At 38.7% G+C, this 21,671-nt stretch overlaps 2 protein-coding genes across 5 annotated transcripts; one reads left to right on the top strand and one right to left on the bottom strand.

Moving 5' to 3' along the window:
- The first annotated feature begins 206 nt into the window (after positions 1-206).
- LOC140765079 (uncharacterized) lies at positions 207-7,678 on the top strand. The gene is made up of 7 exons (XM_073103993.1): positions 207-234; positions 737-887; positions 973-3,864; positions 4,596-4,663; positions 5,030-6,716; positions 7,064-7,167; positions 7,258-7,678. Exons 1-3 carry the CDS (start codon positions 207-209, stop codon positions 2,804-2,806), a joined length of 2,013 nt encoding a protein of 670 aa, XP_072960094.1. The 3' UTR covers positions 2,807-3,864; positions 4,596-4,663; positions 5,030-6,716; positions 7,064-7,167; positions 7,258-7,678.
- Positions 7,679-13,690: 6,012 nt separating this feature from the next.
- Positions 13,691-21,192, bottom strand: LOC140765680 (uncharacterized). 4 transcript variants are annotated; one of them, XM_073104879.1, is made up of 9 exons: positions 21,043-21,192; positions 20,104-20,520; positions 19,923-20,019; positions 19,748-19,839; positions 19,448-19,671; positions 19,278-19,357; positions 17,325-17,497; positions 15,676-17,219; positions 13,691-15,425 (listed from the first exon to the last, which is right to left on the bottom strand). In XM_073104879.1, exons 8-9 carry the CDS (start codon positions 17,121-17,123, stop codon positions 13,964-13,966), a joined length of 2,910 nt encoding a protein of 969 aa, XP_072960980.1. In that variant the 5' UTR covers positions 17,124-17,219; positions 17,325-17,497; positions 19,278-19,357; positions 19,448-19,671; positions 19,748-19,839; positions 19,923-20,019; positions 20,104-20,520; positions 21,043-21,192; the 3' UTR covers positions 13,691-13,963. The 4 variants fall into 4 exon arrangements, with proteins under 4 accessions (XP_072960980.1, XP_072960978.1, XP_072960979.1 ...); XM_073104877.1 differs by having other exon boundaries at positions 20,104-21,192; XM_073104878.1 differs by lacking the exon at positions 19,278-19,357 and having other exon boundaries at positions 20,104-21,192.
- Between the last annotated feature and the right edge of the window lie 479 nt (positions 21,193-21,671).

Here is a 21,671-nt window from a genome sequence, read left to right as displayed (position 1 = left end):
GAGGGAAGGGACGAGAGGTAAGCAATGACATGAGCAAAGGTAAAGGTGATGGGATCATTGCTGCACTCTAAAAATGGTTGAAGATATATACCATGATGTGGTCGTCAGTATAGGAAAGCGAAGAGGGCAATGAGGGTAGCACAATACATGCGGTGGCGAACAATCGTGATAATGAGGAGCACCTGGGAGAGAGAGAGTATAGGGGGATGGAGGATGAGATGGAGAGGAGACAAAGTAGACGACAAGAAAGATGACGATGAAAGAAACAAGAAGTAGAGAAACAAATCTCTGTCTTCTCTAGCTACTCTATACAGGGGGGGCAAAAGACTATTATGTTCGAAACCTATTAAGAGTTAGGGCCTCTTTGTCTTTTAATTGTGTTATCCCTGCCAAGGAAGAATGTGATGTTGTTACTATTGTTTTAGAGGAAAGGGGAAATTTGACTGCCGATGATGTGAAGTTGCTGGACGTGAGGAGTGGTAGATTTCATTTCTTAAGTAAAGACGCTTTTTATATATAAAAAGTAGGGGGTCTTTTGGAAAAAGAAAAAAAATAAGGTTCGATTCATAAAAGATGATAATGTAGGGTTTTGTTTTGCAAATTTCGCAACTAACGTACACGTACCTATTTCACCGGCTTTACGAAACACACCCAGATTTAAGCCCATTTAGCCCACTTACACACATTTTCTTTATATGACTATTGACTACGATAAACATATAGACCTCATCCGCAGATATCTCGCTCAATGTCTTCGCTTCACTGCCCCTCTCTTCCCGTCTCGCCTCCTTCTTTCTCCTTGTTAAGGTACCAGTCTTCTCACCAAACCCTCTTCGTGGATTCTTATTTGGAGGAAGCGAAGCTTCTTACTTCGAGAACTCGACGAGGTAATCCAATTCCTCAACGAATAGTAGCTTTCTCTAACAAAATCTCCAAGAGAAGTACTCTAGCATCAAAATCTCGCTGTCTTAGGTGTAATTGCAGCTTACCCACAAGAGAAAAGTTCGAATCCGTTGATTCAAATGGAAGCATTTCCTCAGTAGGAGTTGGTGCATTTGGGTCTTGTAAGAAAGATGGTATCTTTCCCACTGGAGAAGTAAGTGAGGTTGCGGGGCAAAGAGAAAGTTTCCATTTTGATGCCAAAAATCGTATATCTAATGTTGAGGGAACTGGTATTATCCCCTCCGAGGAAGATTGTAATGCTGTCAATCGTGTTGAGCAATATGTTGAAATGCCTATAATGGAAAAGGATGTTGTTCCTATTATTGCAGAGGAAAAGGATAATCTGACCGCCAATGATGTCAAGTTGTTGGCTTCCAACAAGAGGAATGGTAGGTTGCATGCTGGTGATCTCGTGAAGAAGATCATGAGCTTACCAATTGAAGAACGTTTCAAGGTTCTTGATCTTCTTGAATGTGATGATAAAAACTTGACAATTTCTGACTACAATGACATCCTGACAGCTCTTGTTAAAGCAGGGGAGTATGATTCCGCCGTGACCCTGTTCTCTGAACTTATACGATGTGGTGTATCCCCGGATTCATGGTCCTTCTCTGTTATGGTTCAGTGCTGGTGCAAGAAGAACGAACCGGATGAGGCAAAAAGGGTTTTGGATGACATGGTGCTAAGTGGGTATCATCCAAATGTTGTAACATTCACAATTTTGGTTAACTGCTTATGCAAGAGAGGAAGAATGAAGAAAGCTTTTGAAGTCTTTGAGATAATGAGCCATGTTGGCTGTGAACCAACAATTAGGACCTACAATTGCCTGATAGGTGGGCTTTGTTATGTTGGTAGGTTGGAAGAAGCCTTTCAGCTCTTGAAGAAAATCAAGGATTCTCCCAAAGCACCAGATATATACACTTTTACATTGGTTATTGATGGCTTTTGTAAGGTTGGACAAGTGGATAAGGCGATGGAGCTGCTCAGGGAATCTCAGGAGATGGGTCTGGTGCCAACTATAGTTACATTCAATGCCCTACTCAATGGGTATTGCAAGGAAGGCAGGCCTTTGGAAGCCCTTCATCTTTTGAGAAAAATGCAAGATGTGAATTGCCTACCAGACTTCATTAGTTACAGCATAGTTTTACAGGGTCTGTTGAAAAGAGGGGAGCTCTCTGCTGCTTGGAAGACATTTAAGAAAATGGAGGAGGCTGGCTTTCAGGCAGATGGGCGTTCTGTGAACACACTCCTCAGATGTTTCTGCAGACAGTCTACGATCAGTAGTAAACTACTAAAAGATGCGAAAAATCTCTTTAAGAAGATTATGGAAATGAACTGTGAGCTTTCTCCATACACTTATTCTTTGATGGTTCAAGCCCTTGCTAAAGGAGGTGAAATTGATGAGGCATTAACTTATTTGCATGAGATGGTAAAGACTGGATATTCCCCTAGAATGATGACGTATAATATTCTTCTTCGAGTTCTCTGTGGAGAAGGGAGAGTTTATGTTGCATTAGATGTTTTGATTCTTATGATGGAGCAAGATACAATTCCCAGTGGATTTTCTTTTAGCATATTGCTCAATGAGTTCAGTCGACAGGAAAGGCAGTTGGATGCCTTTGCAGTATATGCCGCTGCAGTAAAAAGGGGTGTAGTTCCTCACTGGAAACAGAAAAAAGTAACAGAGGATGAGAAGGAAATAGATAGTGATTTACAAAGAGGGGCAGTAAAAAGGGGTGTAGTTCCTCATTGGAAACAGAACAAAGTAACAGAGGATGAGAAGGAAATAGATGGTGATTTACAAAGAGGGAAAACAATATTGCACAAGGAAGAACAATTCTTATGCACAGATATCAATACATGACGTGAGAACTAATTAATCCCTGAACATTGTCTGGTGCTTTTGTTGCAATCTGGCATCGAATTCTAGTATCATCATGCCAAAGCAAACACATCATCTTTTCAGAGTTAATAGCGGATATGGCATGCAAAGACTCCATCTGTATTTTTTTATCACGAAGTGCCGATGATGGTTGCAATTTATCACATTTATCAATTCGTAGGAGCATGAACATGTCTGACAAGATTGAATGTGGAAAAAGAGTCAAGCAGTTAAAGAAGAGAGTAGAGATAGCTCAGGAAAGCAAGGAGTGTGCAAAGATGTGGACAAGGAGAGCTTTTGGCTGCATCCAAGTGCTAAAATTCAGAACTTGAAGGAGGACCTAAACATAAATATCTTGGTGGATAGTTTTGTGTAAATGAGCATGCCATTCAAGAGTAATGTCTATCAGATATGACCCTGTATTGAATGCTAACAAAGCTGATATGCTTGAAGATTTCATTAGCAGAGGAATTGTCTACATGCTTAATGATCATGCAAGCTGCAATATTGCAGATATTCCCACCTTTGTTTGTTCACCTCAGTTTTCTGCTGGAGAAAATCCTGGTTCATAGAGCTTACTACTGATGAATTGTAGAAAATGATAGTCATATGCAAATTTCTTCCATTTAACTGCCATATGACATTACAACCCCACATTTTCCTATTAAAATCAAGGGTAGATGATATTTTCTTGGTATTATAAGACATTCTAATTCTATTTAGGGAGGGATGTCTCCATCTTTTTAATTCCACCCAGTGTGAAGTAACATATTGTTAGAATCTATTACTAGTTGGGTTAGTGTTATTAGGCAATAGAGGGAATTGATTATTTTCTTATCTGTAGATTCTTCTGATGATTAGTTACTTCCTAAGCTAGTTTAAGTATGGGCACCCAGTGTATTTCAGAAAGAAACTTACAGGAGTGTCTGGGGAGCAGAGTTTGCACCAGAATACACTGGAGTTCCTAAATCTTCTGTATGGCTCAACAAAGTTCTTGCATCAAAGTGGAATTGTGCTAACAACTCAAGGGAATCCAAAAGGTTAGTGAAATTGCTTTGAGCACAATGTTGCGAATGAACAAATCTTGACCCTTGTTCATCGTGCATGTATACAATATTGTGAATGTTCTCCTTGCCCTTCCAGGATTATGGATGTTATTGGATAATTAACAATTTCTTTTCACTAAGCATATCTCTGTAAGACAGCATAAATCGTTAACTTTGATCTCTTATTATCATTGTATTGAAGTCTCAAAGGCCTTCATTATGCTCTCAAAGCATATGTTGCGTTCTAGCTAGCATATTGGAAAGTGTCCAGAATAAAAGTTTACTTAAAAAGTTAAAACAGTTAAAAAATTTCTGTCAGTCCATTGTAGAATGCACAATTTGGAAGTAAGTTTTCAATTGACATAGCATAAAGCCATAAATGCATGCATTGTCAAGTATGTGCACCTCTTCTTTCTCTGAATACAACTGTCATGTAACAGTATACTCCTTTAAACATTTCATCTTTGATCTTGATGGTATAACTATTACTTGATGAAATTATATCAGACTATTGTAGTTATTCTTTTTCTTTTCAAAAGAACTTTGTGCTAGTTTTTTTTTTTTCTTTTCCGAGTATTATAGGCATGCTCTAAAGTTATTTTTATGTGCGGTTACATTTATCTCATTTAATTCTCATCCTAATCTAGTCTTGCTTTTATAATTCAAGGTTCCTGGTTTCCTCTATACTTTCTTATTTGATTCTTTTATGCATGGTATCTTCACAGCTCTTCATGCTATATGGAAGATGAATTGAACCCAAAAGAACTCCAAAGTCTTCTTGAATGATATGCAGGTGTGAATTTTATATTTTGAACCTACTGACCAATAATAAGGACATAATAAAATAAAATTCCCCATTTGATGATGTTAGAAGCAAAAGAGCATGTATAACATGGTAGGGAGCTATAAAGTTTTGGCCTTCTGGGTCTGACGAGTCAATTACAATACATGAATTTGGCTTTGGTTCAAGCACCCTTTAACATGATCTCTGGATTTAGTAATACATAAGAACATCATTTATTTACATTAGTTCTTTTATGTTTAGGAAACCGACAAGAACATTTGATTCCATATTGGGTTGGGATAAGCTGGACAGATATGTACTAAATATGGAGTCTACTTGTACATGAGATATATAAACCTACTTCTTGGTTTGCAGATACAATGGACAAATATTTCTCTTTCAACTTCAACTTGCTTTACACGGATCCACTCGTCCTTGCTCAATCCCTGAAGAAGATATCAATCACAACACAAATGATTGGTTACCCTCCTGGGTGGGGGGTGAAACCTTTCCTCCTGCTTTTTCTCTTGAGATTGCTCCTCTTCGTAATGGGATTAATTTCATTTATTTCTTCTTTCCATTTTGTCACACTACTGACTGCTGTTTGTGGTGTTGTGCCATTTTCCTCAAAATTTCTACCATCTGATAATGTAGTAAGATGAACAAAGTTAATAAATTGTGGCTTTCTCTATATAACACGTTCCTTTATGAAAGGTTTGCGAAACATGATTTCATGCCAAAAAATCTTGATGTCTCATTACGATGAAGTTACTGTATCGTCAAAATGATTGGTCTGCGGACCCCAAATAATTGGGACTGAAGGTTTGGTTGTTGTTATTGTTGCCAAAATGATTGGTCTCTTATGACCTGTATCAACATGTAGGTCTATTGTTCTTGTCATATTATGTTGCACAATCTCAATTTAGATTTAGGAAAATATTATCCTTTTGGAAAAATTGTTCATTTTATAAGGGTGTATGGTTTCCAAATTTTCCATGGAAACAGTTGTATCTTACAATGTAGCGAGCTGGATTTCTATAATATGGACCAAATCAATTCAATTTATTGAATTTAGCCACCATAGGGACATAATACAGTTCTTATAAAATTTAGTTTGGATGTTGGAAGTATTGGCTAAACACGGATAAGACCTGCTCAGAAAACTAATCCCATATGATGACAAGTAAAATTGGTTGATTCTATTGACTTATTCTTGCAATTGCTGGCCATCGAAAGCAGGGTAAAATCACAAAGATTTTTACAATGGTTGGTTGGCTAAAAAATCAAGGAAAGATCCAAGGCTTGAATGCAGTCAAAAGAAGGCATTTAAGTATTATCACTAGGCAGAATAGCTATGAAATCTTGACTTATTTGGTTAATTAAAGCCATAATGTTTAGAATTATCTGAGTAGTTCTGAATAAAAGTTATTCTATAACCCTTCCACTGTTCTATTCACTATATTATATAGCTGTTATCTTTATGGTTATTTAGTGTAAATATTGCTAATAGACAACTTGATTCTTTTCCTTAGATTATGTAGTCCGGCCAGTGTTTGTCTTGATAATTGCCGGTTTTAAGACTCTTTCAAAGCTTAGCCAGAAAAGAACTAAGCCGTCCAAACCACTCTGACCAGCAGCCTAAAGACAAGAACATCTCCTCAATATGATGCATCATATGTTCCCCACAGTTCTCACACAATCTAAAGATTAAGCTCTCTTTCTCTCTCTTTCAGACAAACATTTGCTATGGGGGACAAGGGAACCCTTATGAAGGCAACGCAAGAGCTCGAAGATCTTTACCTTGGCATCCCAGATGAGTCGGTTGACCTCACATTCAGAGACCTTCCAAGCTTTCAGCAGGAGGAAGTAACAGCAAGGAAAGTAAGCAATATGCAACCTATTCATGAAGAGCTCAATGAAGGTGTAAAGATAAGCAAAAGTTTCGGCAAATCACCGAGCATAGATTTTGCCAGGGGCCTACAAGGAGTTCTAGATCACCGCCGCAGTGCACAAGGTGAGCTGTACCGCAAACCAATGGTGTGGAGCAGCTTCAAAAGGAACAGTAAGTACATTAGAAGTGTGGAAGAACATAGCGAACTCTATAACGATGTTAGTGGCATTAGCATGCATGGTCATGCTGAAGAGCGAGGAGGGAAAAGAAGAATAGGGATACCGCATTCAAATATATGTGCTCTTTGCAGTGTTTGCATCTACTTTTTTCGACATAGTTGCTTTGTTAGTTTATCTCGATATAGATAGCATGCACTAACAATACTCAATTCATGCTTATTTGGAATGAGTTTAACATCCTCAGTTTCCTATACTCAAAAATGATATTTTTACTCTAACAGTGCTCTTCGTTTGGTGAACTCTAATATGAAATTATCTCTGCTGTTTATTGCCCCGCAGGTGTGTGGAAGAGTGTACTGCCGGCAATGTGTACGCGAAGGAATGGGAGAGATGAGTGAAGGAAGGAAATGCATGGACTGTTTAGGAAAAAGATTCAGCAAAAGGTATCTGAACTCAACCTTTGATCATGAAGGTCTCAAACTTATATCAATCCTATGATGTAAAGTAACATACGGTTGCGAAAATTCTTATAGGTACATACAAAGGGCAGGAAGCACTGGGTGTTGCTGGAGATATCCGAGTGCAGTAAAGATCCAAGAGCTGATATGGGCAGAGAAGGGACCAAGGAGAAGTAATGAGAGGAGATACAGAGGTGATGTTGCATCAAGATCGCGAAGCCCTGTGTTGATGCCAGGCACGCCGACTAGATCCCGTGTCTCGAGGCCGAGAAGTCCTGTGATGCCAGGGATGCCGAGATCCATAGTTGGTGCTTGTCCAGGCTCATTTGCCATGAGCCCCACTTTCTGAACTAATGTTCATGGATTTCCTATGGGAGAATAGTAGAAGTGAAAGCTATTCTTTTAATTTCAATATGAAACACATTTTCTTCCCCCAGTTTGCATTGTTTTCTTGATAAGTTAAACAGAAGAGAAGACTGTTATCACAGTTATTCATCTCATTTCTATCAGTCTGATTTATTTGAGTGCTTATACGATTAATTTTTCCCATCACTTCTCAACATCTAATAAAAATTCTCCTTCATATGCTGATTAACAAAAAAATGACGCTGTAGTTAACTCGAACCTAAATGAAAGCAAAACAATCAACTAAATTAAATCCCAAATGTTAATCTGAAACCATATCATTTGCTATTGAGGCAGGGGAGTCCAATGCAATGTGCACATATCTTTGGCATCTGAACTATTATATATCTATCTATCCTCGCACATTCGATCTGTAACATTTTGTCATCATATTTGATGTGTATTTAAATTACATGATATGCCAGCCTCTTCTGAGCAAAATCACATTCCATGTAATTGCTTTATGAGTTAAAGATTGGATAATCTAAGTACCATCAAAGCCAATGTCAGTGTCAGGTTGATGCAAGCTAGATGTATCATTCCATTCTCTCATATATAAAATCTTAGCAAAATAGATATAATAATCCTTTCTCTGCTTTGTAGTCGACGCCAGTAATTATCACTTTCATGCTATCGGTTATCTGGAAAAGACACTAGAAAGATGCATACTCTATTAGAAGTTGGCACAAAGCTAAGTAAATACGACAGATGTTATGCACGAGAATCATCTAAAAGTCCCAAAGATCTGATCTAGGATAACAAGGCATATTACGAACCCATGTATTTCTAAAAAGATTGGTGATGCTAAGTTTGTTTTCAACCATTTGTCCCGACCATTTCGTCACTAGCAATATAGAGTTCATAAAACATTTGATTTATCTACATTCACGCCAACCTTTTCTATAGATCTACATTGAAAAAACCTTGAATATTTATCCAAGTTAGCCATGGATAATGTCCTCTTTGTTCAATCTCGACCTCAGCTTCTAACTGTTATACTAGTAATATAAGGGGTCCTTTATGGATGGTATTACAGACTCAAATCATACTCCTTTCATGGTAAAAAATTTCCTCCTGGGTCATTAGGATTGCCGCTATTGGGCGGGACTGTAAGCTTTCAAAGGGCCCAAAAGAAAGATAAAACTCAAGAATGGATAGAAATTAGGATCTCTAGATATGGACCAATCTTTAAGGGCTCACTCCTTGGAAAACCAACGATTGTTATGACTGGCTGCAGTAGTAACCGGTTCCTCTTTACTGCCAATGAGAACACCATCGCAAGCAACCAACCTACCAATGTGAGCTCTGTCATGGGTAAGTACAACTAGTTTGAACTCACTGGGCAAGTCCACAAGCTCGTCAGAGGTGCCATGGCTAGCTTCCTGAAGCCAGAGAGCCTACAGAAGTATGTCGGCAAGATGGACTCACTGCTAAAGAAGCTAATAGTTGAGGTATGATCTTTAGCTTCATAATTGTAGTAATTGTTAACTCACCATATTCTATAAAATTATTCTAAATTTATAGAGAACAGCAGATTGCTCATGACATGCATGAATTGTTTAGATTCCCAGTTTCATCTTGACAAGAACTTTGGAAGTGAGTTTGCTCGAGTGGAAGTGCTGCTAGTCATGCATCACTTGGTAACTAACTATGAATTATTGGAGATGATACGGGACGAGCCGATAACACAAGATCCACTGCCGTATCCTGCTATGGGCCTTCCTATCAAGATCCATCAGAAGAGAGAACAATGAAGCTATATAGATTCTTACATAGTACTGCACTTATTTCGCATTAAGCTGAAGTTGCTAGATGAGATTCTGAAATGATCATTTGGGATGTCATCACCATGGAACACATAATATTACTGTAAGTTTGCATATCTAGCCTTATTGAAAAGCCTCCTCTTTTTTTACACTTTTGAAAGCAAGACAAGGATGTCATCACCATGGTTCCAATCTCCTCTCTCCCAATGACTAGCCTATTTCCTGGTCATTAACTTTGATATAATCTTGAACCTTCTTATGTCACTCTCAACCATGTTCCTGTAACTATAGAACGGTAGCTCTGCTGCATAGAAGAACTCGAATTGCCGAGAGCCCATTTAAAACAAAAGGAAAATGAAAAGAGTGAAGACAACAGAAAACAACTCAGAGCTGCTGACACTCAGTCTAGTAGATCCTCAATAGACCATTTAGACCAAACTCTCTCTACAGTTCAAGACTAAGCAAAGATCTGAAAAACCAGTTCCACTGCCAAATATCAAGTAAAGTCTGCGATGATTCACTTCCCTTCAATTGTCAAGCTCTAATCTTTGACAACTTGATAACGAGGCTAATGATTTTGCAATTCAGGAACTTCTTGGTGATCTTGTCTTGCTTTTGCAACGGCGAAAATCAAATTATTAAGGAACTAACATACAAACCTGAGAAGGATTTTGGAACTAGGCCAACACTGAAGCAAAAAGAAAAGATAACTGAGTTTACGTTATTTATGCCATAATTTTAGATGCTTATTGAACATATAAAGACATCCAATTCTAAATTTATGATGCATTCATACAGAAATTTATTGATTAGAACTGCTACCTGAAAAGCCAACCAGAACACCCTTATGAAGATAATTAAGCACTATAACTCCTGTATATGTTTATGTACACTTGTGAGGATTAATGGAATAAACTTACAATACTGGATATCTTATTCTTACTCCTTAGATATCACTTGATCAACTGCAATGATAAATCAGCACAATGACATAGTCATAAATTATGCAGAATTAGTAACAGGAGTTCTCTCTGGACAACTGAAGTAGTATAGGAGTAATTGAATATATGTTCTTTTGTACAATACATATTCCTACTGGAAGTGAATTATTACAAACATAAGATTATGGGTTTATTACATTACGGACTCTGAAAAGACGATAATTCAAATTGAACCTCATCATAATTCTTGTTAAGTTGTTCGTTGGAGGCCAGTCAGTTTCTCATGTCAGAAATCCTTGTTATAGCGACCAGAAATATTGAAGGCAAATTTTGACTTTCGAGACCATTTTGTTTTCTATGGCTTCTGGTCTCTACCTTGTCTTTCTCAGGATGATCTCTTTTCCTTTTAGAAGAGTTCTCAGTATGATTTCTAACCAAGATCTTTCTTTTCCTTTATTTTAGATACTACTTGTTTGAATCTTTTACTCGATTAAACTTTTTGTTATTTTTCATTCATTCTGAAAGGGTTTTAAACAATTTGCATTTCTGTGTGCTAGCTTTCTACATCTACTGGATAGGATCATAATCGACGCTTGCCGCCAACTGAGAATTGATTATGCCAGGCAATAGTTTAGTCTTTTTTTTTTATTGGTGGAGGAATTAGTGTCCAAAATTATTAGGATGAAATGATTGTCACAAATTCAATTCCTCCTATTTTCTCATTCTCTGTGTGAAGGTCTGAGAAAGGCTACTTGACATCTGATACCCTTAAAAGAAAAAGGCACCAGTTTGAGCTGAAATAGATGGATTTATTGGGGAGTCAAATAATTGTTTGAGATGATTAGGCTCCCCAGTGAAAGTATAAAGTGACTTTTCCTCCTTGCTACTTTTCTTTTTCAGAAGAGAGAAGAATACACTCAAGAAAAGTTACACACTTCATGATATTTCCAGGCAAAGTGAGTCATATTGGTGAATCTTGGATGAAGAAAAAGAGAACTGGCTGCTAAAATCTGTACTATAGATTCTCAATCTTATCTGCATATATGCTTCATTTGGTTGGCTAGGATTATGAAGAAAAAAAACTGGCAGCTCCAACATAGAGAACTCGTCCAAGAAATAATGCTATGATTCTTATCATGTAGGTAAAGCCACATTTGGCAGGATTGCATATCCAGTTTAGTATAGCTTTTCCAGCTCCACCAAGGGGCTTTTGTGAGCTGGGATGCATCCAGTCTAAGACAATCATATACATATGGTACAAGAATGAATAATTGTCTGATTTTGTTGCTTGTGAATGGATTTTGTATGTCAATAGCACTACACTGCGATATTTGTCTATCCCTTGCTATTTAGATGTTCCCAGTCAGTAAAGCTCTGTCTTGGTAAACCTCTATCTTGGTAAGAAACTAAGGCGTGCCTCTAATTCTTACTTTTATAAGCTCAAGATTGGTGGAATATGGGCTAAAAGGGTTAATTGCTCATGGTCTCAGCATCATATACATATGTTTTCTTGTGAAAAAAGCTGCGAGTCCTATCATTTTGTCTATTGATAAAAGAAGTGCCAATATCTTATTCCTTGAATCCTTGGTCCCCAGTTCCCCACCCATTTCCTAATGGAAGCCCTTCTATGTCACCTTTCCATTCTTTACATGATTATCTTCCTCTTTATTCTTCTCCCAAAGTTGGCACTTCCATGTTCCACTGCCTACTCTTTTGTTTGTTTATTGCACCAGCCATATCATATTGGCCATTTGGAATTTGGGATGAGGGCTAAGGATTAGTAAAGAAGGGTAGACACTACAAACAAGAAGATACTCCAAATTTTAATAACAAAAATGAATGCCTTTTGCAGAGTGGTCTGGTGTCCAACTTGATGTTGCAAGGCTGTGCGTCCTGGAGCTAAGTTGCTTTAAGAAGATGCCAAGAGTCAGTGCCTTGGATATTATGTCCAAATTTTGACCAAGTCTTTAGTCAAATGTTCACAGAACCGAGAAGTTAATATTACATTTGTTGATCTGAAACTCAAAAGAATAATAGTTGTTCATCACAACCCCAAAAAATAGCATATATCCTTTATTTATGTGAGAAACAACTAGCATTCACTGATATAGATGATCAGATATGCACATTCGCGACTAATTTACTGATGTAGTTCAAATGTCTCTAAAATAGCCACTTAAATATAAAACAATGACTAGTGGCATAGGATCTAAAGACATTGTACTATGTACCTCGATAAATAAACTTTCATTGGTAAATGAGATAAAGTCATGGTGGACAAAGATACTACTATTCCAACATCATCATACAACATGATACTCTTTCCCACTCCTAATGCACCTTTTGTTTGTTTATTTGATGTCCCATGATTTGTTTACTACCCCAAGTGATTAGAATATTAGCTAGGTCCATTCAGCTTAACTACTTTTGACTTTGTTTGCTTTTTATAAGTTGATTCTTAGAGAAATTAGGACAAGATATAGACTGCAAACTTTCTCATACCAAGGGAAGAAAAAATAGGCCATGATACTCTCCAGCCACATGAAAGTAGGAACAATGATGTGAGAGGAGGAGAAATGTGCAGCTATACAGGCATCAGGACAAGAACATTTGTTCAGAGTAGTTGTGAAATAGACTGCCCTGCTTTGTTTGAAACTTTTTTCTTCACATAGAAGTATTAGTTGTCTCTTGAAAAGAAAAGTAGATCAACTTACAAAAAAAAACACTGCCATCCTAAGAGTAGTTGGGGAAATAATTATGGACAAGGAGAACCTAATACAGATGCATTGACATTCTACTGACTTTGTGTCATCAAATCATTAGAGCATACTGTTAGGCTCTAGCATTCTTTTGAACTTGAAACTGATGTAACATTTGCTAAATGCTGCGGTAGCCTTGGCATTTCTTCACTCAGAAAAGGCAAATGTCACACATCAAACCTTGTCTCAGTTGCATGAAAAAGAAACTGGCAACAGTAAGATGTGAGAAGTATGAATTATCCAGAGAGGCTGTGAAATAGTAAAACAAGAGGAATTGTGTACAGCATTTTTTACATTAACATGTAGTAAAATATGTGGAAATATATTCTTCTAAACCTAATTGAAGATTCTTAGTAAAAATTATAGTCATTATAGTCTAGCACTGTGGTCACAATGACCAAGTAGTTATCGAAAACACTGAGACACATGATAGAAATTACGGTGTTGTGGCAATGCAAAGATTGGAGATGTTCAAAAGCAGGACCAGGACTTATCATGGAAAACCATCCCTAAAGCTAACAGTTGAGATCTGTTTTTCCTAATTAATTGACTTGATGTACTATGAGTCTATGATTACTAAGTCCACAGATAATCTACGAGAAATTGCTAGAATTCTTATGGATCAAACAGGAATATGTTGCAATAATAGGGAATTACCATAACCTTCAATAGAGTCTCACATTAGTAGAACCTGGTGACAGATAAATTCTGGCAGCAGGTTGCACCAATACAAAATTCTTGAGAAGGAAAGAAGCACATATAATCCCCCAAACACAAACTAAGAACATCACCACATGCCTCGTCATCTGTCACAATGCTACCAAAGCTCAGCACCTTTCTACTCTCTTCTCATTTAAACAAACAGGACCAACTGGGTATGGAATTCAAAATAAAAAGTTAAAGAAGAACGTTAACCCAACTCCTCTTCTGGACTATCCTGAGGGCATCTGATCAGCTCCAGTATGTTCACCACCTCGCTCATGTCTGGCCTATTCGATGGCACCTGCGAAGTGCAAATTAAACCCAATTTAACCACTGGAACAGCCTCCTCAAGAGGAAATTTTCCACAAAGCCTCTCATCCATGCACTCCTCCACCCTTCCTTGGTCGAGAGAACTCCTTACAACATCACATAGTACTACCACATCATCCTCCATGTACTCCACAGGTCTTCTTCCTGTCAAAATTTCAAGCACCAGCACTCCAAATCCATACACATCACATTTTTCTGTGATCTTCACTGTCCTACATGCAAACTCAGGTGCCATGTAACCAAGTGCACTCTGGATCTTGCTGCTCAAAACGTACCGGTCCAACATTGGTAGCAGCTTAGCCAATCCATAATCGCCAACCTTGGGCTCACCAGAACCATCAAGCAGAATGTTGTTTGACTTCAGATTGTAGTGAATGATACTGTGGCGATGGAGATATGCTAAACTCCTCGAAATACCAAGAATTATATCAAACCTTTCTTGCCAAGAGAGGGAATTTGCAGCAGAGCATTCATGGAGGTGTTTGTATAAGTTACCACCAGAAACAAACTCATATATGAGGAGTTGAAGAGACGGTGTCCAATAATAGCCTTCGAGTGTCACAAGATTGCGGTGTCGTACTTTCCCAAGCATCTTCACCTCCCTCTCAAAATCATCTTGTGATTTGACTAAACTCGAAACAGTGAGCTTTTTAATGGCCACAGGCTGGCCATTTAGGAGCAGAGTCTTATATACTGCACCAAAGCCTCCACGGCCTAGTTCGCAGTCCTTGTTTAGGAGTGCATGTGCACTAGCACTAAATTCAGGGTCACCAGCGGCAAACATAACAAGCTTTCCGGAATTTGCATCTGTTGTGGGTGATTGACTGAGATAGCCATCTGAGAGGGCCAAGGCAACAGCAGAGTGGGAGCCAGAAGCACGAACTCGGATGTTAAGGACTGTAATGGTGATTACGCCAATGGCAATTATGGCAGCGGCACCAATTGCAACAAGGGTAGAGATGCTTAGGATGATTTTCTTGTGGCGAAGGCCATTAGGAGGCAATGTGGGTTCCGATAATGGGTCAGATGATGAGTCATTGGGATTGAGGACAATAGGCTTTGGGAGGACGGCAGGACAAGATTTATTGACAACAGAGCCACAGAGGCCAGGATTGTCAGACACTGAGGAAGGGGGGATAGCGTTGAAAAAAGTTCCAGCGGGGATGTCTCCGGTGAGAAGGTTGTGGGAGATGTTGAAGGAGAGGAGGTGGGGGAGGTCAGAGAGCTGCTTAGGTAAGGTTCCTGTGAGCTTGTTCTGAGACAAATCAATGGTTTGAAGATTGGTGAGGTTGGCTATGGTTGGGGGTATGGGGCCTGTGAGATAATTCTGTGAGAGATCCCTGTAGTGTCAAACAAACAAAAGAAACTAATGTGAGCTAACAGATTACTGATTGGGATCACCATACAACCAAAAATAGAAATTGAAAAAAATACACCGATTAACGTATCAATCTAAAACCTAAAGCATAAAAAAGAGGGAGATTGTTTGGAGATTTATAAACAGCCAGAGAAGAAATACATTAATACATGTATCATTTAACTTGATCTAATAACCAATAATCTGAATATGAAAGAAGAGAGAAAACCTACAGATATGTGAGGGAAGAGCAATTTCCGATCTGATTTGGAATTTCTCCAATGAGTGAGTTCTTCTCCAGCCTCAGCTCTTTTAGAGAGACTGCTCCACCAATCTCTAATGGGATGCTACTGTTTAGCCGATTCCCACTTAGATCAAGAACTTCCAAAGACTTCATCTTTCCAACACTTGCTGGGATGTAACCTGGTAGCGCATTTGAAGACAGATTTAACAGCTGTAAGCTTTGAAGATAAGAAATTTCCTCTGGTATTTTACCAGAGAAGGCATTGCTTGATAAATCTAAGACTTGCGCAGTTGATAAAGTGTCTACAGGAACCTGTATTGTGCCACTCAATATATTATCTGAAATCAAAATCTGCTGCAAATCCAATTCAAAAACCCATGACGGAAGATTACCCGTCAACGAGTTCCAACTGAAGTCTACAATTGACAGACTCTTGCAACTGGAGATTGTCTCCGGCAAACTCCCAGTGAAGCCATTTCTGGAAAGCTTCAACTCCTTCAAGAACTGCAACTCACCTAATGAACTTGGAATCTGACCAGAAAATTTATTCCTGGATAAATCTAGAATCTCAAGGCTTTTCATTTCTCCAACCCAGGTAGGGACATCCCCACTGAACGAGTTTGAGCTCAACCTCAAATAACTGCAAGTAGAAAGCTTCCGCATCGATTCTGGTAAGGTCCTAGACAGTGAATTTTCACTGAGGTCAATCGATTTTAGCAGCAAACAATCTCCAATATCTTCAGGCAGCTGGCCTGTGAGCAGATTCCCTCGTAAGCTAATCGACCTGAGATTGTACATTCGACTAATCCCAACAGGGATATCGCCGACAATAGAGTTCTCAGAAAGGTCGAGTGATCTCAGCACGTTCATTGACCAAAGACCGCTTGGCAAAGATCCAGAGAGATGATTAGATGACAAATTAAGAGCTGCAAGCGTTGCACAAGAGGCAATATTGCGGGGAATCTCCCCAAAGATGGCATTTTTAGCCAGGGAGATGGCTCTAATGGATCTACATTGCCCAAAGAAGTCATCCGGGATAGTACCAGACAGATTATTCTCACTGAGATCAAGGGTGTGAAGGCTCTCGAGCCGGACCAAGTCCGGGCTAATTCCACCCGAGAAGTTATTGCGCGACAGGGATAAAGTCTCCAGGGATTGGAGTTGGAGAATACCGCGACCAATCTTTCCGGAAAGGGAGAAGCCATCCAAGATTAGCTCGGTCACGCGGTTAGACTTGGGATCACACTTGACCCCGACCCAACTGCAAGGGTGGTCGTCGTCCTCGTTCCACGAGTGGAGCTTGGATTCTGGGTCAATCACGTCGGCCTTGAAGACGATGAGGCCGAGGACGTCATCATTGAGGCTGGTACTCTTCGATACGGTCAAGAGGGACAAGAAGAGGAGAAAAGTTGCTATTTTTGCTGGAGAACTCCTCATCTCCGAGTTGGGTTTTGCCCCGCTTTGAGTTAAATAGCAAGAAGTCAACTTTCTTTGATCTTTCCTCTGTTTTCACCAATGTTTCTTTGAATAGAGCTGGAGTGAAGGGACAAAAAAGAATTAGTTCAGAAAGGGAAAGGATAAAAAAGAGACTTCTATGTAGAAAAATCAATAACAGAGTTAAGAGATAAGGGATGAGACCTTAATAAACCTCTCCCAGAGATCGAAGAAAGAAGAAAACTGCCGCATTACCGGTAGAGGAAGAGGAGAGAAGCTTTCTAGTAAGAAGACTCCTCATCTCCGAGCTGGGTTTTTCTCCTCTTCGAGTTTAAACAACAAGAAGCCAACTTTCTTGATATTTTCTTCGTTTGAAGCTGGAAAACAGAAAGGAAGAAGCGGATTATTCCAAGAAAGAGCCAGACCAAGGAGAAGATGTTATCCAGGCAAATCAAGGATAGAGCTAAGAACAGGGATAGAAACCAGGAGAAGAAAGCTCTCTTGAGATCAAAGACAGAATAGAAACCCACCTCGCGCCGCAAAAGGTTAGAAGAAAGAGAAGCGAGGAGAAGAGAAGAAGAGAGGGAGAGTTTGCCCGAAAGCCAATGGCTACTCTTGTGAACACTCGAAGAAAGTGAACCCGGCCTTTTAGTACGAGGGTGCTCACGTGGCAGAACACGACAAGTTCCACAGGCCTCCGACAAGGGCTAACTTAACAACTTCCCCTCAACTCCCCCAACTTATGGTGACAGGAAATTTTTGAATTCAAAATTTACATGAAAATTAGCCTGCCGTATAAATTTGGTCGAGCGTAGTACTTCGACTTGAGAGTATTTAAATTTGAAAACAAGTGATTGGGATGGCCCAGAGATGTCGTGGACTCGTCGTGGGTCTCATGAATTTCTCTTAAAGAGGGCAGTTTGTTCATCACATTTATTTACTCTACTATGAGAGACCGTACAATTATTAGGTACGGGGTTGCTGCATATAAGCTTTTATGCGGGCAGCTCATCCAATATAGTTTGAAACTATAAAATCTTGGCATGTACCATGGATATTATGCTTCTATCATGTTCCTATGTGATGCCACTTTTCTGGGTTACTAGTATGAGCACATGGTCCCTTGAGAAGGACCATATGTGATGATTGTAATCATCTAAGAAAGAATCTTGCCCACATTTTCGAAGAACCCAGTTGTGAAATTTGTCCATGAAACATAAAGCTTGAAGATTAGAGGGGAAAAAAAGGAAAAGCTTAATGTAACAAGGATGAAGTCAAATCAAGTAGAACGAGGCTAGAATAGGTTATACAAATGATGGAGTTAATAATTCATATTCCATTGTGAAAGCAAACAGGATTAGAGTTCTATTCACCAGAATTAAGAAGATGTCAATTATGAACTAGGACAAGATTGCCAGATGTATATAGACAACTTGAAGAAGGAAGCACTTCAGAAAAGAACTTAACAATTCAAACTAAGCAACAAAAGCATGATTATGGAGGAGACTGTGTGAGGTGGTTCTGACAACACCTCGACAAGTTGAAACACCAGCAATAATTTTGATGCTGGGCTTCTCTGGATGATTCAGAAGCAAGTATCTGAGTTCATAAAAAAAGAGAAGGAAAAAAAGAAGAAGTTAATATGCAGATTATTTGTTTAAGTTTTAATTTAGGTACACAACTCAATCTGTTCTTTCTCATAAGTTTTCACTGATGAGAAAACCTTTCTGATGTAAATCTCATTACCCTTATTCTATGTTTGTATGCTGCATAACCTCCAACTCCGGCTGCAGCCAGTCCAAAGTAAATAACCCACAGTAAGCTCTAGCTGACCTCCAGAGTAGAGACTTTACCTAAATAGTATCCACAAGGGATAGTTGACTACTGAACTAGATGCTCAAACTTGATCAGTTGCAGCAAAATTCATCTCACAGTATTGGTTAATTTCATAGTTTTCTGATTAAAAAAAATGATCAGATTAGATGATAAACAGGTTTTGCAGGAAATGCTCGCATATATGTGATAAACATCATTTAATGTTTCCAACCTCTAAGGCAGGTCACACCTTTAACTCTTTAAGATTCTTTATTATTAATAGGTCATTATAAAACCATTCTGCAAACCATGCAATTTCAAGAATTTAAAGTTGAAGACTACCTTCATATTGGGTATATCTATCACCATTAAGTTCCACTCCCTGCTCGACAGGGCACCCACAAACTCGCCCATGAAAGTTTCTTCAACAATAGGCAAGACGCAAAAAGCTTCACAAGCGTCAATATAGCAAAACTTAGAGTAGCATTTTGAATCACTAAACCAGAAACTACCTTGTGTGCAGTATCACTGCAGGTCTTATCTTGCCACCATCCTCCAATATTTTATAAACTTGTCAGCTTTGAAGCCTTCATGTGTTTATCCGAAGTAGTCTTAACCAAAGAATAACACAACGCTTGACAAGTATCACAAACCTTCACTCAAGGAAGCAACTACATCAGTCATCTCCTCAATAACCCGAAAGTATCTCTTGAGCACTGAAGTTTGTGCAGTTTACCTAACAGCAGATAAGTGTTGGGAATGAGTACAAACTTCCATAAATTTGGTTTTTCATATCATAACCATTTAATCACCTCTGTATTTGTTTATTGTTAACAACAAGACTTGCCCTTCGAGAATCTTGACCAATTTAGGAGCAAAGCCGCAGAAACTAACGGAATCAGAACTAGTAGGAAAGTCAATAATGTTAGCTCAAAGTTATGACCAAGAAATAATATTGTCAGTTAAGATGAGATATAAATATCTCACCTGTTCATCTTGTTCAGCTCTGAGCATAGGATTCTCATTATCTGAGTTAGGATCACCAATACAATCATCTATATGCTTTAAGTCTAAGGCTCTAAGCCTGCAAGAAATCAGATGGAATCATAAGTTTCTCATTTGCAAAACAGAGCATGTGATCTGTCAGATAAAACACAAGAGAATTTACCCAGTGACACAATAACTTGTTCTGCACATTCCTTATTATATATAATTTTTCCTTTCATTAGACATCTAACTGCAGATTCAGTCACGTAATCCCACCACATCTCTTCCATCATACCCTGTTGTAAATTCCTTCTTCAGGTCGGGAGCACAGTATCTACCATAATTGATGCACTGTGATTTCCGCAGCTTGCTCAAGAAAAATCTTCAGGTGGGAGAGAACCTCATGCTTTTGGTTTGAAAGAGAGGTCGAATTCGAATTCTTCAAAGTTCCTGCAACCTTTTCTATTCATCTTGGGGTAAATCACAATCCCTCGCATTGTTCCGCCGTACCGAGGAACCCCAAAAGTACAAATGGCGCAGTCATAGGCATCTTTGTTTCTACTGGTCTCCAGGCATGGGAAACCAGTAGAAACAAAGCCTGGATGGAAAACAATTTTTATTTTCTTCTCATCCTCGCGCCAAATCAATAAACCGAGAAGAGAATTCTTCGACGAAGTTTTGAGATCAAGGAAGAAGACGCATGTCGAAAAATCGTATCTTCTTTTAAATCAAGAAAACCGGGCGTTGATTCGGATATCGAACATCAGAACAAACAAAGATCGTCGGATAAACAGGGTTTCAACATGTAAGCGTCGTGATTTATAGGGAACCCAAATCGATAAGAAATATATATATATATATATATATAGTAAGATCTTATTAAACAACTCTCCTATAGCAGCAGAAAAGCATGCATATAAGTATTGACTCTGATCTTCCCAAAAAGGAACGCATGGATTATTCTGAGAATTAATGGAAACCTATACAAATTATTTAGTAGGTAAATTTCTGAAGCATAATATTCTACATAAAGCTAGCAAAAAAATTGACTAGATTTTCTAATAGGAGAGCGTTTACAGTGATAGCAGCTCAGACAAGAAAGTATACTGAGAATACTAACCAAGATAACAATCTTTTTTTTTTTCCAGAGAGGAAAGCAAGGAATTTAAGAAGGCGTCTTTCTTGTTGAACTTGCCAACTTGGTCTTGGTTCTTTTGAAGTAAAAAATAGGATACATATCTGCTTGGGCTTGTGACTCTAATTTTGGAGGTTCCATGTTGCCTCTTCCTCCAGAAACCAAAGGCCATTCCTCTTCTCTCTATCTCTCTATCTATCTATCTATCTATCTATCTATATATATATTTGCAGTTAAGATTCATTGTATTTGCCTTAAGATCTTATTGATGCAAGTTCTTACTATCCCCCAAATTCTCGTATCTTGGTTTTCTTATTCTGTCTCATCAGTGTATTAATTCTTTTCATCTTTGTTGGAAGCAACATCGTTCGTCATCATCACCACCACCACCATGAGGGTAAGATTAATAGCCAAACGGACAATCTTCCAATGGCCTGCTGTTATTGCCCATATTTTTCGTTTACTTCCGACATTAGGGGGTTTGGGAGATGCCTCTTTGTGGCTTGTTACCCTGTCTTGCTATTCTGTGGGCTGGATGAGTACAGGCACCACCACCTTAGGCACTTCTAATGATCTGCTAGCCTATTTAATATTTAATATGCAGTAGTTATGTA

This window comes from Typha angustifolia, chromosome 8, assembly GCF_048772165.1.
Source record: "Typha angustifolia cultivar Huaian chromosome 8, ASM4877216v1, whole genome shotgun sequence".
NCBI classification, from domain to species: domain Eukaryota; kingdom Viridiplantae; phylum Streptophyta; class Magnoliopsida; order Poales; family Typhaceae; genus Typha; species Typha angustifolia.
The sequence above is the reverse complement of the archived record's forward strand: the minus strand, read 5'-3'. Positions and strand labels throughout refer to the sequence as shown.